Source organism: Amphiprion ocellaris, chromosome 19 (genome assembly GCF_022539595.1).
Source record: "Amphiprion ocellaris isolate individual 3 ecotype Okinawa chromosome 19, ASM2253959v1, whole genome shotgun sequence".
NCBI lineage: Eukaryota > Metazoa > Chordata > Actinopteri > Pomacentridae > Amphiprion > Amphiprion ocellaris.
This window is the reverse complement of record NC_072784.1, coordinates 27,597,869-27,614,722: the sequence shown is the minus strand read 5'-3', so window position 1 is coordinate 27,614,722 and position 16,854 is coordinate 27,597,869. Positions and strand designations below refer to the sequence as shown.

General features: G+C 39.1%; 1 protein-coding gene across 1 annotated transcript; it reads left to right on the top strand.

The window, feature by feature from the left end:
• Window positions 1-1,354: 1,354 nt before the first annotated feature.
• Window positions 1,355-16,004, top strand: emp2 (epithelial membrane protein 2). Its single transcript, XM_023272536.3, has 5 exons — window positions 1,355-1,539; window positions 11,977-12,253; window positions 12,345-12,453; window positions 12,540-12,680; window positions 13,268-16,004. Exons 2-5 carry the CDS (start codon window positions 12,176-12,178, stop codon window positions 13,435-13,437), a joined length of 498 nt encoding a protein of 165 aa, XP_023128304.1. The 5' UTR covers window positions 1,355-1,539; window positions 11,977-12,175; the 3' UTR covers window positions 13,438-16,004.
• Window positions 16,005-16,854: the final 850 nt, after the last annotated feature.

Genomic DNA, 16,854 nt, shown 5'->3' with positions numbered 1-16,854 from the left:
AATAACGTATTTTAATAAGTAGGAATTTATACTAATACACTATTTTAAAACAATTTTTTAATGAGCAGAATATCTTGTTATTTTACAGATACTTTCCATTATTTAAAACAAAAAAAGTTAGAATTGAAATGTTTAACATATTTTTAATCTGTTGTTTTACAGATAGATTTTTCCTGTTTAGTTGTTACAATTAACATCTAGTAAAATACCAGAAAAAAAGTATTCATTTACATCTTTACTGTAAGAAAAACTGTGAATAATGTTAAAAATGTACATGTTTGTAAATGGTGGCTTGTTCTTTCACATAATTTTTTTTATTTCATTAAAGAATAACTGACATACATTTGGTGGTATTTGAAAGAAAAAAATGTCTGAAAAATAGTAGATTTTTTAAATTGTTGTATTTTACAGTTAACATTGAATAGTTAACACCTAGTAAAATGACAGGAAAAATAATTTATTTAATCAATTCATTCATTCATTCATTAACATCATGACTGTAGAACAAACAGGTCAAAACTGCACGTAATGCCCACATCAGAAATCTGTACTTTTACAAATAATAATTAATTCTTTTACAAATTATGACTGTTTTACTGTCTTTAAATTGAAAAACAAGCATTTTCCGTTACTGTCACTGTTTTAACAGTCTTTGAATTTAATTTTTTAACATATTCTTTCCAGGAATAAGGGTGCCACCCTTATGGATTTTCACTTTTAATGGATTGTTTTTACAGTGTATTCACGTGCAGAATGGAGAAAATATGAGAGAACTGTGCGTAAAACCTGCTTATGATCATCGCCCGGTCGTTTCCTAACCCTGTTAATTTTATTAGTATTCCTCTCATTCCTCATTCCTTCCTCTCCTTGACTTTTCATCCACTTTTATCTTTTTCATTTCCTCTTGTCTTCCTCTCAGTCTGACCCCTCCTTTGTTTTCCTGAATCTCTTTCAGTCTGTCTGCCATGTGAGGAAACACCACCTTTCAAGCTTCCCCTTCAGACATCAAAATGTTTTTTTTCACACACACTTTTCCCGCCGAGCCCTAAATTCTTGACACACACATTCATGCGCGCACACACACACACACACACACCTACACACACACCTACACACACTTACACACACACCTACACACACCTACACACACTTACACACACTTACACACACACACACACACACACACACACACACACACACACACACACACACACACACACACACACACACACACACACACACACACACACACACACACACACACACACACCTCCCTGTGTAAAACCACACCCATCTCCAGGTCTTGAGCCACTCCCACACGCGCTCCCGACAGCCGGACCAGAGAACGTGCATTTCTAGCTTTTTTTTTTTTTTTTTTTTGTGGATGATCTTCTGGTGAGGTCTCCAGCGGCTGCCGCTTTGCCACATTTGGAGCGTGTTTTCTTGAAATAATTTCACTTATGTTGCCCCATATTCCATCTTTTGGTCATCTATAACTGGAACTCCACACACATTTGTTCATTTATTGGTCCAAACTCGGTGAGTGAACTTTTTTCTTTATTTTTAGTTCGCATGTTTGCTGCTCGGTTTTGGATTCGTGCGTAATTCAAACAAACGCACTGACTTCGTGCGTCTTTGATGTGGGGTTTTAAGCTTAACTGTCCTTATTTAGTATTTTGGGAAATAGCTCAAATGCTTGCAATAAGTCATGCTCCATTTGGATATTTCCTTTTTTCCTTAGATTTTGTTAGATCATCTACCATAGACTAAATCTCTCGGTGTTTTCCCTGGTGGGTATTTTTACGCATAACGCAGGACTTTAAGTTCAGAGTTCCAGAGTTGGAAATGAAAGGGGCGTTGTCATCCGCCAGTGTGAGAGTGAGTGAAATGTATTTGTCTGGGTGCACTGAATGAATGTTTTGTGCGTTGTGGAGGGAAGTTTATTTTATCAATGAACGCAGAAAAATTTGTACCGTGCATGGTTACTTAAAAAAAGAAGAAGTTTGGGTAGCAAATTTTAACTTTCAAATTGGACAAATTGACTTTTGTAGTTTGCATTGACCTGGTTATTTAAAAAAAAAAAAAAAAAAATTCACTGTGATCCATTTTCTGTCCTGCTTGTTTACTTGTCAGTGTTTTTAGATCAAGTGAGTGTAAGAGTCTGTAGAAGGAACAGATCGGCAGTATAGATTATATTTTCACTCAGGTCCCTTGTATTTTGGTTTTGATCAGGCCACTGTTGCAGTCTCCCTTCATAGGAGGCGCCCTCTTGTGTTAAAAAACAACCCAATCTTATTTGCAATGCTGAGACAGAAGATTACTCAAATGGAGGCACAGAGGTGGACATCCCTGGAGTCTGCTCAGGAAAAGCCACTGGAATATTTAATCTTACATTAGCTGACAAGTTTTGGTTTAAGAACACATTGTGATCTTTTGGAAACTAATTTACATCCCCAGTGATGAGCTGCAGTTTCATGTGATACATGGAAAAAAGCTGATCTAGCTAAAATAAATGAAAAAATGAGAGAATGAAGATTATGAAACCTGAAGTTGGACCCCTTCAAGTTGCAACATGCTCCAGGAAACTCCTGAAAATGTATTCCACTCCAGCTCGGATGCTGTGTGTTGTCATCGTTACGCCAGTGGTGCAGATTCAGGAAATTTAAAGCAAACTGCAGGTGAAAACCCCCCAGTCTTTTTATAAATCAACTCTTAAAAGTTGAAGGTTAATAAATCCTAATTATACCATCCAACACTTTGAGAAAACTTGTGAAGAGATGTCTTAAAGACAGCTGGATGAATGCACGGATGAACCGCTGAAGTTGAATGTAGCTGCTTTTGGTGGACACTGTTGGTATGTTTGAGTTCCACCAAAGTGAAGCTCTGAAGGCCGCAGGATGTTTTGGTGGTTAATGCCTTGGAAGTGAAGCTTGAGCCCAATAATTTGTTAATCTGAAGTAGTTTTCTGATGCAATTTTGAGCAGCAGTGTTAATTAGAAAGTATTTCCCATCATAGTGAATGCAGCAGGAGGAGAGAGGTGGTGATATCTGATAGCAGGGGGATTTAGACAGCAGGGTCACTTTAAGGGCTGCTGACAGATGAAAAGAATCAGGGAACAAGTGTGAAGTGAGCGAGGGAAGAAGAGAAAAACAAGACAATGGGCTGATGATAAATGGATGGAGATGGAGTATGTGGAGGTGGTGGTCTCCTTTTCACCTCCACATCAGGTGCTGCCAGACCTCTTTCTGCCATGTGGAAGTCATTACTCAGCACCGTCACATTAGGAATGTGTTAGAAAACACACACACAAACACACACACACACACACACACACACACACACACACACACACACACACACACACACACACACACACACACACACACTCCTAAAAACTGTGTTAGTGTCCAACATGAAAGAATTCCTGCATCGGAGGGAAGTCTTTAAACCCAGCAGGGAAACGTTTGTGTGTGTTTTGGTGCATTAAATTGTGTTTTTAGGTTCCTTTGCAACCGTGTAGGGTTCTTTGTGCAGAATAATGTCTGTTCTACTGTCACCTGGTGCTTCTGTCGAACTAAAATATTCATTTTTAAGCCTCAGGACAGGCAACATTTTATTCATATGGACAATACAGATGCACTCATGCACTCATGAATTATTAGGTTTGTGTTGAAAGTATTTACAGTTTGCAGAAATCATTCTGAAAATGCATATTTGTATGAGTGTTTTTGTCAATTTGGGCTAGTTTGGTATGCATTTGTTCACATATTTTTGGTCTGTTTGTCTTACCGCCTTAGTCATCAGATACAGTAAGTGCATTTGAGTCAAATTCTTACAGAAGACTGCAAGTATGTTATAGAACAGATGGCGTACTTTTCTATTATTTGGAATATAGATACTAAGAAATTTGAACTGTGGTATTTCCACCGTTCTTAAAATGCAAACTGGTGCATAGTAGCAGCATACTCTTAGCAATGAGCTGCACATTATAGTCTGAAAAGCTTGGACTTGAGAGGATGAAAGAGGTTTGACTTGCACAAGCTGAGACAAAGACGCCATAAAAAGGGCCACCATATAGAAAATAAATCCTTGGTAACCGCCGTGTCTCTGTTTCAAGGCTGAAACCCCTGAAAGATGCAGACAGACTGAGCCTTCTCCCCGCAGGATACATTCCAGCCTCACAGTTGCTGACGGTGTTCTCCAAATCCAGTTAAAGTCTGTGTTTCTTGGCTGCATGTTTGGAGTCTTTGACATGGGACGGGCAGGTTTACCTGCTATGCTGCACAATATCAGGTCTAGAAATGTAGCCGGTCCTCTGGTCGCAGCCTCAGGTCAAACTTTAAAATGTTTGCCAACTAGTTGTGAAGATGTACAAGTTGCAAAGTTATCTCTGCATCTTTTATCCACTTCTTTCTGCTTCACAAGACTGCGGTTTTGTTTCAGAGCGTGCAGGCAGCGACGGCCTCTTGGAAATCAATAATGAACAAGCGTACAGGATTATATTTGTCATAATGGGTAATCTAGTTATATTTATGATTCTGTACTTGCTCAGCGGACACTTATGTGCTGCTCAGAGATCCTAAAACCCAAACTGTGCGTGTGTGTGTGTGTGTCTGTGTGTGTGTGTTTGCCTTTGTGTAGCTACAGGTTTTTGTGAGCTCATCCTAAACAAATCTTTGTTTGGTCGCTGGCTTCCGTCCAGGGAAGATGGTCCTTTTGTGTTTTCTCTAAAAATAAGACATAGCTTGGCTGTTGTTGTATACACACACATACACACACGGCGCACACACACTTATCTTGTGTGCGCACACTATTGTGTTCCACAAATTAATGCAAGTTTTCAGGCAATGCTGGCAAGAAACAAAAAGCTAAAATGAGCATCATGGTTCATTCTTGACCATTGAAACTGAATACAGTTTTTCTAGAGTTTTTGACTGCACCCATCTGTCTTGATCAACTGATTGTATTTTCACTGTTTTTATGTAACTCACTATCAACACATGACACAGCTAAATGTTCATCTGCAAAATAAATCCTGGGCAAATTGGATGCTTGAGCTGCAAAACTGCAGCTTTCGTTCTTGTCCTACCATAGCACAGTTTGTTGTTACCACTAATTTCATCCTGTTTCCACTGAAATCTAGTAAAATGCTTCGCTGCTAACATTTGAAAGGCTTATTTTTGTCAGATTTGGAGACTTTTGACCCTGTTGGACAAGTGAATATGTTATTAGGGTACATGCAAAAGCAAAGTGAAGCAGTCAAGTCTAAGCATCCCCAATCTGTACAAGTATTCCAGGGTAAAGGTGGGTAATGGGCCAGAGGGCTCCACTGTAAGTCTGCTTGATTTTTCTCTTTCTCAATCAGATTTTCCATGGCCAAAGACAGACAGAGAGAGAGAGAGACACAGAGAAGCACAGAGAAAGAGAGAGTGGGACAGTGAGAGAGACGGGGGAGTGAGATTCGGAGGCCCAGTTAAGTCTGTGGCTTTGTGTTTTATGAAAAGAGTAAAAAAAAGGACATTAAAAGTCAGCATTTTCCACCAGGCAAGGGAATCAGTCGACACACACGCTCACACATACACACACACACTTGCACTCGCACACCGAGTCCCCCAGTGTCCTATTATAAGGCTGAGTGGAGAGGAGGAATGGCTGCATGTGTGCCTGTTTGTCAGTGAGTGTAGATGTGTCAGGGAAGGTGGCTGCAGTTATCTGTCTTCTTCAGGCTCAGTTCCACTCAGCCACAGTATGACATATAGATATGAGTCTCCAAAAGTTATAAACACGAAGAAGCTGTCACATCCAGTCCAAGCAGAACACAGGACAATATGCTTGCAGTGAAGTGACTTGTGTTATAATAATATAAGGCTGATGTGCATGAAAAGCACTGCTACACTTTTGGTGTTTCCCCTTTTCCAACCAAAGTGGCAACTTTCCATGGACATTTTTATATGCCGAGTGGATTTCATGAGTCTAAAGCCCCTGAAACCAGATATAAACCCACTTTGAATAGCTCTAAAAACATTAGCCTCACCAGAGAAACATAATAGTTTACAAAAACCTGCTTCTGTAGAAGAACATTTTCTTTTTTCCTTTTCAGTAGACTGCTCTTTGAATCCAGATTAGCTGACGAACATATCAATAGGACAAGTTTGGGTGATGAAAACTGTTTAACACCTGCTGATTGACACGCCACACACACACCTGAGAGAAATCCTCCTTTTTGTGTGCATGTGTCTATAATGACAGATAAGGCACGGAGATCTGGGAAACATCAATGTTATGCATACCAGAGTAGCAGGACTAATGTGTACAGCAAGCATGTGGATGTGTGTGTGTGCAGCTGTTGCCTGGTGTCAGAGGTGACTATCAGAGCAGTTTACTATTGCCGCTGAGTGAAACTTCTGCCAAACATCAGCTTTCCCAGGATTTCCTGGAATACAGAGCTGCACATTTAGGCCAATGTGTGTGATAATTACTATTACGAGCCATATATGTATTGTTTTTTAGCAGTAATAGAGTAAAGTCTGGTTTGTTCTCCACAAAATGTGGCACATTAGTCATCGTTAAAAGAATATTATTATTTTATGTTTTTTAAATACATCAAAAGTCATCATCCACCTGCTACATTAAATCGGCTTAACTGCTATTTGTGTCACTTCAAAGCAAGAGACGACAGTTTTTAACCTGCACAAGTGTAGTTTTTGGTGAATTGCATTTTAATGTCGTAATTAGAGGCTTAGGAGGCAAAGTAATGAGCATTTCTACAATGCAAACACACACACACACACACACACACACACACACACACACAAAGGGACATGTATACATATCATTTACATGAACAGTGCCTTGTCATCAGCAGGCTTTTATGTCTGATGTCTACATGATTTAAAGTAACTGTAACCATCTGAACTGAGTCCTTGTTTTTTGTGAGCTGCTTGAGAGACTATATTTTTGTGGTTTTTTCTTACTTGTGTGTGTACATCAGTATGTGTGTCCGTGTGTGTGTGTGTGTGTGTGTGTTTATGCTGATGTTTTTGTTTTTCTCTCTTCCCTCCATTTCCCTCCAATGGGCTTCCCCTCCTTCTCTGTCCTCCCTCCTCCATCACTCCTCCTCCTTCGCCTCCTTTACCGGGATGTCAAGGCAGCTAGAAGATCCAGGTGTGTGTGTGTGTGTGTGTGTGTGACTGTGTGTGACTGTGTGTGTGTGTGTGTGTGACTGTGTGTGACTGTGTGTGACTGTGTGTGTGTGTGTGTGTGTGTGACTGTGTGTGACTGTGTGTGTGTGTGTGTGTGTGACTGTGTGTGACTGTGTGTGTGTGTGTGTGTGTGTGTGACTGTGTGTGTGTGTGTGTGTGTGTGTGACTGTGTGTGACTGTGTGTGTGTGTGTGTGTGTGTGACTGTGTGTGACTGTGTGTGTGTGTGTGTGTGTGACTGTGTGTGACTGTGTGTGTGTGTGTGATTGACTGTGTGTGTACATGCCTAACAGATTATCTGCTGCTCTGCAGAAGGTTCCTGCAGGTCAGATTAGACTTGATTACTGAGGAGATGCTTTGCAGTGGATGTAGTGGCTTAAACTGTCGGTCTTCCTGTTTTCCCAACTTCTTCTTCTTCTTTTCCATTTTTCGTTTTCCACTTACTCTGCAATAGCTTTGTGAAGGCAATAAGGTCAAAGCTAAACTGTGATTCATGTTTTCTAAAATGCTATAAACGATTTTCTGGAAGCTGCAAAAGTCAGACCTCTCACATACCGTTGCCAGTCCTAAAAATAGGTTTGTGTCTCATCTTTCCACCCAGTGCAACCTGTCACTCACACATATGCATCCAAACCCCCCCCCCCCCCCCATCTATTAGGTATGTATACTGTTATGTATGTACTGTATGGTGTTAGATGTAGTGGCTCCATATGCTCTGCATGTTGTGTGACTGAGGATTTGGATTGCTTTTGGGGTGATTTCATCGAAAGTATTTAATACAGTGGTTCAGTAAGGTGCTCTCACTCTCTAAAAAAAACATGACCATTGAACAATTTGCTGTTATTGTACAGATGTTCCCTGTTCACTATAAATAATATCTAGTAAAAATCACAGAAAAAAGCATTAACTTACATGTTGCTTGTAAAAACAAACAACCACATGCTGTATATAATGTGATTCCCATATATCAATCATAGTAACCAGATATCCTAATGTTGTTTTAAAAAGCTCATATTGCTGCACACTTACATATGATCAGTTTCAGCTTCAAGTTTTCTCATGCAAATTGACCTGTGTGTTGCCATTGTCTTCTCTGGGTTCACTCTCAGAGCCTTTTGACTGCGATGCTCTGGCTTGAAAATCCCGTACTGTTTGCATCCTCGTCTAAATCCTCAACCCTGTGCATATAGCTTACTTTTGTTGTTGCCTCACTTCCTTTTTTTTTTTTTTTTTTTTAAACTGTTTACCCCCCTTGTTTGCCCCTTCCCCCATCTCAGACAGGGAGCACCAGTCTTCTGGCAGATACATCCCACAGCCACAAGCTCACGCACAAAAACGGTGGCCTGCTTCCTGTTGGCGGGGAGTGGCTGTTTTTACTGTGACTCCATTTTGGCGGAGAAGGCTAATTCCTCTGCCGTCTGGCGGCGTGCTTGTGTGTGTGTGTGTGTGTGTGTGTGTGTGTGTGTGTGTGTGTGTGTGTGTGTGTGTGTGTGTGTGTGTGTGTGTGTGTGTGTGTGTGTGTGTGTGTGTGTGTGTGCGTGCCGAAACTCACATGTGCTTCTAAATGTTTGTGTCTCTGCCTCCTGAGCATCTGAGGTGTTGGTGGGAGACAGTGTGTGTACGTGTAGTTTTATGTGTGTTATCCCCATGGGGGGGATGTGCAACGTTGTACACAGACAACAGACTGTAATCATGGTGGTTTCAGAGATGCAGTTTTCGCACTGCAGCCACATCACGTTGTAAAACAGCCAGTAAAGCCATGCTGTAAAAAGGTTTTTTCGGAGAGACGAATTGTTAATTTTAGAATCTTGTCTTAAGAGTAACTGACTGATGCTGACAGAGCATTTTACAGGCTCAGCAACACTCTTTCCTGGATTAACTTTCTGAATCCCAAGCGAGTTTTGAGCCATTTTCTGCTGAAAGTCACATTTTTACACACTGTTGGTTCAGTCAGTCCTGCACTACTATGGAAACAGAACAACCAGCAGAGACAAATTAGAAGTGTCTTCTGTGCAGTTTAGTAAAGATATGATGCCATAAAGCATAAAAAAATGGAAAAACTGGAGTAGAGAAAATAAGAGGCTCCCTATTCAGTAGATTTTTGTAGCACCTTTACAGCCTCTATCGAGCTGCTGTTTTTCTCTTGGAAGCTGTTTCACCGTGAATGTATCTTTAACAACTTGTTGACCTCTGGCTTCTCTGTGTACTATTTCTGAGCCATGCTGCATTTATTTTATTGATCAGGTCTGTTCAGGTTTCCTCACAGTCTCTAATGTCGTCTCCTCTCTCCTTTGTATGAACACAACCTGCAGTTCACCTGAAAACTCCATGAATTTTTGTCACATCTGAGTCGGCTAAGGCTCCTCTGTTGTGCTGTGGAGTGCTGAATTTCTTGATGTTCTCACAGTTTATTTTTGGTGATTTAGAGTTTATTTTTGGTCATGCTTCCTGAGGGAACCACGTGTCACACATGATACATTCAAGGACTGGTGGAAATCTGATGAATCTTTCTGTTTTCACCATTTCTGGCTCAATAAATTGTGTCATTTGGCCAATTTATAAAGAAAACATGCCTTTTAAACCTGCAGTGGGTTGTAGGGTTCAGAGAGTTAATTAACAAATAGTTTTGCGAATGTGTCTGTGGGTTTTAATGATTTTTTTGATTGGATCTTAATGTTAATTAAATCTTCCCTTCATGACTACTTGTCGAAGAATATATGACTACGGCAAAGAAAAACAACATACAGAGCAGGACCACAAAGAGCAGAACTGTAGTCTTATAAGCCTTTGCTAAGAAACAGAAAAGTACAAACAAACCCCAGCTCTCCATAGACGATCATATCTAAAGCAGAAGCTCGTGTTCACGCCTGTTATGACCATCAACAGTGTTTTCTAAAGCTCACACTTGGGAACATTTAGATTGTTTTATCATGCAACAGTGGAGCTGGCTGGTATTTGCTCCAGCACCTTATGTGACCCTGTTTTTTTTTTTTTTAAATTTATTTATTTATTATTTTTTTTCACTAAATGTACACTACTAGTCAAAAGTTTGGATACACCTTCTCATTCAGTGTTTTTCTTTATTTTTACTATTTTGTATATTGTAGATACATACCGAAGACATCAAAACTATGATGCAAGATATATGAAATTATGTAGCAAACAAACAATTGTGAAAAAAATAAATATATTTTACATTTTAGATTCCTCAAAGTAGCCACACTTTGCTTTGATGTCAGCTTTGCAAACCCTCGGCCTTTTCTCAGTGAGATTCATGAGGTAGTCACCTGAAATGGTTTTCATTTCGCAGATGTACCTTGTCAAGATTAATTTGTGGAATTTCTTGCCTTCTTAATGGAGTTGGGACCATCACTTGTGTTGTGCAGAAGTCAGGTTGGTTCACAGCTGACAGCCCTGTTTGACAACTGTTAGAATCCATATTATGGCAAGAACCAATCAGCTAAGTAAAGAGAAACAACAGTCCATCATTGCTTTAACAACTGAAGGTCAGTCAGTCTGGAAAATTGCAAAAACTTTGAATGTATTCCCAAGTGCAGTCACAAAAACCATCAAGCGCTATGATGAAACTGGCTCACATGAGGACCTCCCCAGGAAAGGAAGACCAAGAGTCTCTTCTGCTGCTGAGGTGAAGTTCATCCGAGTCACCAGCCTCAGAAATGGCAAGTTAACAGCAGCTCAGATTAGAGCCCAGATAAATGCCTCAGAGTTCTAGTAGCAGACACATCTGTACATCAACTGTTCAGAGGAGACTGAACCAATCAGGCCTTTATGGTCAAATAGCTGCTAAGAAACCACTACTAAGGAAAAGCAACAAGCAGAAGAGATTAGTTTGACCCAAGAAACACCAGGAATGGACATTAGACCAGTGGAAATCTGTGCTTTGGTCTGATGAGTCCAAATTCAGAGTCCAGATTATTTTTTGTACATTTAATGAAAACGTATCCACGACAGTTCTCAAGAATGTGTGATAAAACGTCATTTAAATGCTGTATTTTTTTTTTGCCCGGTTTAGGTGGTGCTGCTGACCTTTGACCTCTTGAACATCACTTTTAGCATCTCAATACACTGGCATTCTGCATGAAATTATCTGCTAATGCTGCCATGCAATGCTTATATTCTGGTCCATCACTAGACAGAACAGAGCATAAAATGTGCCTTTAAAAAATTTAAACAGTCGACTCTTCGCTTACATCAACAAGTCATAGTCTGGATTAAGGCCTTCAATCTCTGCTCAGTAAACACTCCCACATGTTGTAAATACGTATACTTACACATATGCACACACGCTTGCACACAAACATGGTACATATAGACACAACATGCACATTTTCTGCAATTTGTGGGAAGACTTGGAGGCTACAAATATTCCTCAGAGTGATTTTTCACAACTATACTTTGGTAATTGGCTCCAGATGTAACAACAGCTGTATGTGCATATGAACTTGAATTACTTTTGCAGTATCACCTTCATTTCTTAGATATTTCAATGATTGTGCAATTCAGGGATGAAGTTTGCATGTGGGGGTCAGAAATTCTTCAGCAAAAATCCACAATTCAAAACTCTCCCTTTTGTAGTTTTTTTTTTTAGGAATTCTTGGTTTGTGTTCATGTTTACAGATTTTTGTGCTGTTAAGTCAGTAAGGGTTTTATAGTGTTGCTGGTGTGTTTCATGTGAACTGATGACAAAGAAACCAGTAATCTTTCATGTGTTTGTGTGTGTTAACAAAGTATTACATACATGCTTCTTCCCACAGATTCTTTTCATGTGAGCGACCTTGATCCACTCCTGACTATCAGCCTGCAGCTCCACCTGTCTGACAAGCAGCATAAAGACACAAGTGCAACAACATACACCTGCAAAGTCAGCTACTGAAACGACCTGTAAGTTGTTTAACTGGTCCGACTGAGGGGCGACTATCCGCTGACAGCAGTTAGCCAGACCAAAGATCAGCCATGTTGATCGTCTTAGCCTTCATCATCCTCTTTCATCTGGCTGCGGCCATCCTGCTCTTCGTTGCCACCATTCACAATGTAAGCAAACAGCAAGAACAAACATGCATTTGACACAGAACACGGCAGAAAGACGCTTTTCTAAACGTCCACATGTGCCTCTCTGACGTAGGCGTGGTGGATGGTGTCGCCAGCCGGCCGTGATGTGATCTACACTGACTTGTGGTACTCCTGTAACTCCACCTGCTACCCTGTTGAGAACAGCCACACTGTTGAAGCAGGTAAGTCTGCGTGTAACTTTGTGTTCCCTATGCTTGTTAAAATGTATGTTTGTGTATGTGACACCTCCTTTCTTCTGTCTCCTCAGCCTATCTGCAGGCGGTCCAGGCGACTATGATCCTGGCCACCATTTTATGTTGCGTCAGCTTCTTTGTCTTCATCCTTCAGCTCTTCAGGATCAAACAGGGAGAGAGATTCATTTTCACAGCCATTATCCAGCTATTGGCATGTATGTAAAACACATATTTAACCTTAATGCAATTTTTGTGACAGTTGTAGAGGAACAGAAGATTCTTCAAACTCATTGATTCATCATTTAATATGCATCATTTTGATACACACTACTGTTCAAAAGTTTGGGGTCACTTAGAAATGTCCTTATTTTTGAAAGAAAAGCAGTTTTTTTCAATTAAGATAACATTAAATTTATCAGAAATACAGTCTAGACATTGTTAATGTGGTGAATGACTATTCTAGCTGGAAACGACTGATTTTTAATGGAATATCTACAGGCCCGTTTCCAGCAACTGTGATGCTACATTGTGTTAACTAATGGTGTTGAAAGGCTAATTGATGATTAGAAAACCCTTATGCAATTATGTTAGTACATGAATAAAAGTGATTTTTTTATGGAAAACAACAAATTGTCTGAGTGACCCCAAACATTTGACCAGTAGTGTATGTAGCTCCAACTTGCTGCGGATCCAGCTGGTTTACCAACTGGCTAACTGGCTAAATGTGATTATTTTAAAGTGTGAGTGAAAATCACCATCTATGTATAATTTCCACCCTTCTCCTCATCTCTCCCTCTTCCAGCTCTATGTGTGATGATTGCAGCGTCCATCTACACGGCTGAGAAAAACAGCTTCCATGTGACCAGCCTTAAGGAAGGCTCCTATGGCTCCTCTTACATTCTGGCCTGGATCAGCTTCCCCATGACCCTCATCAGCGGCCTCATGTACCTGGTGCTCAGGAAACGCAAATAAATGTGATAGGCTTAACATATTCAAATATATAAAATAAGAATTTGGTTACATATGCATACAAGTAAACAATTTTCCCCAATAAACCTGCATTCCCTCTCTAACCCTTAGATGTTTGAAGTATTAGAATTAAGAAAATCCACTACAAATCCTGCATAATTCTTAGTTGCAGGTTCAGAATCAGACAACACACCTATCAAACATCCAGCAACAGATGTGAAACCAAAATAGTCACCTATCCCTTTCCTGATGGTACATTGTCCTTACTGAATGTGGCATAGATGTATGAGGGCTCACTGACACTGCCAGTGTGTTCAACTAGTAGAATGTACTATTTAATTTCCTAACAAGTGCCTCATAAGTGTAGTTGGCAGATTACTGACAAAAGCACCTTATCCTTATTTTCCATGTATTATAGCAACTGAAAATGTCTCTGGAAAAATTTAAGGTGACAAATACTAATTTGAGACGCAGAAAAATGCTTTTGCCAGCTCTATAAACTGTGCAGGTTCATTTCTACTCAAAGCTAATGCACAGTGTCACCGCTTTCTTACTGCATTTAGTGAGAATGTACCTTCACGATCCTGTTTTCCCCTCAGCAGAAACTCAAGAACTGAACTCGATTCCAAGCACACTGATCTGTCTCCTCCTCTTATGTCATTGTCTCCTGTTTTCTACCAACTCCATTCATAGGAATGTTTCATCACCACAGAAAGAAGTTGAATGAGACAAGCGTGGAGATTTGTCTGACTGGACACAACCCCTGAACTTCCCAAAGGGTCCATACTGTTTTTGTGAAGCTTTAGTCAGCAGAATTGATTTTGTACATATTTGCTGTGTGTATGTATAGTTGAGGTAAGACTCATAATAAAATTATAAATATAAAAGAAAAATAAAAAATCCTGTGTTAATCATAGCAAACAAGAAGTGTAGTGAAGTCGTAGTTGACATATAATATGTAGGATTTTTAACCTTTTGTTTGTATTCTTCTGTTACTGACTTGTGTTTTAACGGTGAGAAATGAACCAATGATGTGCTGTGATATTTGGGATTTAAAATTACAGAGTAGAAACAACTTGAAATAAGAATGAACTTTTTTTTTTCGCTATTATGAAGCCTTTTTGTTCGCAGCTTCACTGCATAAAAAGACTAAATTTATTTATTGTTTAAAACCACTGTTGTGTTTGTATTTTAGCATCATGTGACTGAAGATGTATGAAGAAAATCTTGTCATATTTTTCCCCTCGCTGGCCACGCTGCTGTTTGATCCATGACTGGAACATTTCTAACACCTCTATGCACACAGGCTCCATCATTTAATAACAGTAAATGTGGTACTGTATTGTATCTGCCACCAAATCCCAGATTTATTTCTTACAACAGCCTTTAGGTCAACATTGGCTGGTGTTAGATTTGGGGTGAAACCGTCTCTGGCTTGACTTGTGATAGAAATGTTGGGTGGAATTTGGACCACAGAGCCTCACCAGTAATGAAGATTCAGGGAAAATAAAATGGAAATGAAGTGATTTTGCTCTGCTATCTCAAGCTGATACTTGAAAATGAACAAAACAACATGTTAGAGGCCAAGATTGTGATGTTTGTAACTTTTTTTTGTAAAGATGTCATCTTAAGAGTATTTCAGTAATTAATAAGCCTCCTGTTTGTGAGCAAATATTCACCTTATAGCAAATCCCAAAATTTGAGATCAAAAGTCAATTGTAAATCTTTTTATTAATATGAAAATGTTAAATTTAACTTCGGTGCACATTCAGTTGCAGATGTTCAACAGAAATCACAGCAATCTGTCTTTAAAATGATTGATTAGACCATTTTTTAAAAATATATTGTGTTTTATATAATTATAGATTTAATAGATGGTAGTCATGTGTAGAGTTCTATGAATAATCAAACGGCCATACTGGCAAATAATCATGACTTGTTGAAGTCAAAACTGTATTTATATGAATTTTTGCAGTTGAAATATTTCTAATGCTTACTTAAGTATTAATTCCAAATCGATTGAGAATCTCATGTTTCTCTATAATGTTTGTCAATGTTTGAAGAACTTAAACAACTGTTTATTTTACAGCATGCAATTTTTTTTATGTTAGCATTGACACATTCTTGCATTTTAGTTTCTGCTTTTTACAAGATCCTCTGCTTTTATTGTTTTTTCGGACATTAAATTACAACTTGCTATTTATTTTGACCTCTGTTGCAACATCGATGGCAGCTTCTGTAATTTGTAAGATATCCCTCTGTGTTCATGTGGTCACGTGTCATCAAGCTAAAATGTTTGTCTGCTACTGACACCCAGTGGACTGCACCATGTGTCGGTGTTAATGTCAGGTTACAATCTAAGTTGCTGCAAGATCCTGTAAAACACTCCTGAAAATAATGTGTTTCTGCGTATTGAATTCTGCAAATCTCGGAGCAGCGGATTGGTCAAACATCCACCGAATTCAGGAACAAAGACTCATCTCTCCTGCAAGAATTTATAGGTGCTTGTGTTTTTTTCCCTCCACTTGCCCAGTTATGGATCTAAATAAACATATTTTACAAAAAATACATTTTCTGTGTTTTTGTCTAATCTTTCATTGAATGAAGTGTCAGTCTGGTTGATCTTCTCTCCTATTTTCTAGAAAGGATCAGTTTTTCTTTCTTTCCCATGCTCAAGTGCAGTTGTAAAAGCACTGACATTATATGCTTGATGCCCAAAAATGTCCTAAATCTCAAAAACTGAACAACACTGATCATTTATCTGGTTTGGGCTCATTAGCCACATATGTCAAACAAGAAGCCCCATATCTCAAAATGGTTTCTGATTCGTGTAATTGTTTTAATGCTCAGGTGTCAAAAGTCAGTCTTGTTTTATTTCGCTTAACTGCTCCCTAAGGTCAGATGCTTTTGTTGTCAGACACAGAGAGGTATTCTTCTATGTCTTCCATCACCCCCAGACCTGATTACTGTACCACACTTTATGGTACCATTTAGTTTTAGAAATGAAATGAATTGTTTTAAAAGTCTTACACATCCATATGCTATCTAAACAATTGTGTTTTATGAGCCTGATGGCTGATTGAGATCCTCTTGCAGGAATCCTCTAACTGTTCTTCCTGAATCTCACCTAGGGATCCAAGGCGATTGCATCTTTATTGTTCATGCCCCTAAGCGTGATATTCCCTCCCAGAGAATGAGACTGTCAACATCACTGTCTTCCTTAAAAACATTACTGAAAACTTTCTTTTCTACAAAGGCCTTCTCTGAACTGATTTTTATTGTGGTTATAATGTATATATATATTTTTATTCTTTGTCTATTTTTTTTTACAATAGTATAAGATAGGATAAATTAAGACAAGATACAACTTTATTAATTTTAACTTTATTTTTTTTTTGTGCTAGATAAGTAAGTCAAAAT

What these genes read in the sequence shown, in the direction of transcription:
- emp2 (XM_023272536.3), top strand. Translation starts at nt 12,176, where the DNA reads ATGTTGATCGTCTTAGCCTTCATCATCCTCTTTCATCTGGCTGCGGCC. An exon ending in TCGTTGCCACCATTCACAAT is followed by an intron (nt 12,254 to 12,344) that starts GTAAGCAAACAG and finishes TCTCTGACGTAG; the next exon opens with GCGTGGTGGATGGTGTCGCC. An exon ending in CATTATCCAGCTATTGGCAT is followed by an intron (nt 12,681 to 13,267) that starts GTATGTAAAACA and finishes TCCCTCTTCCAG; the next exon opens with CTCTATGTGTGATGATTGCA.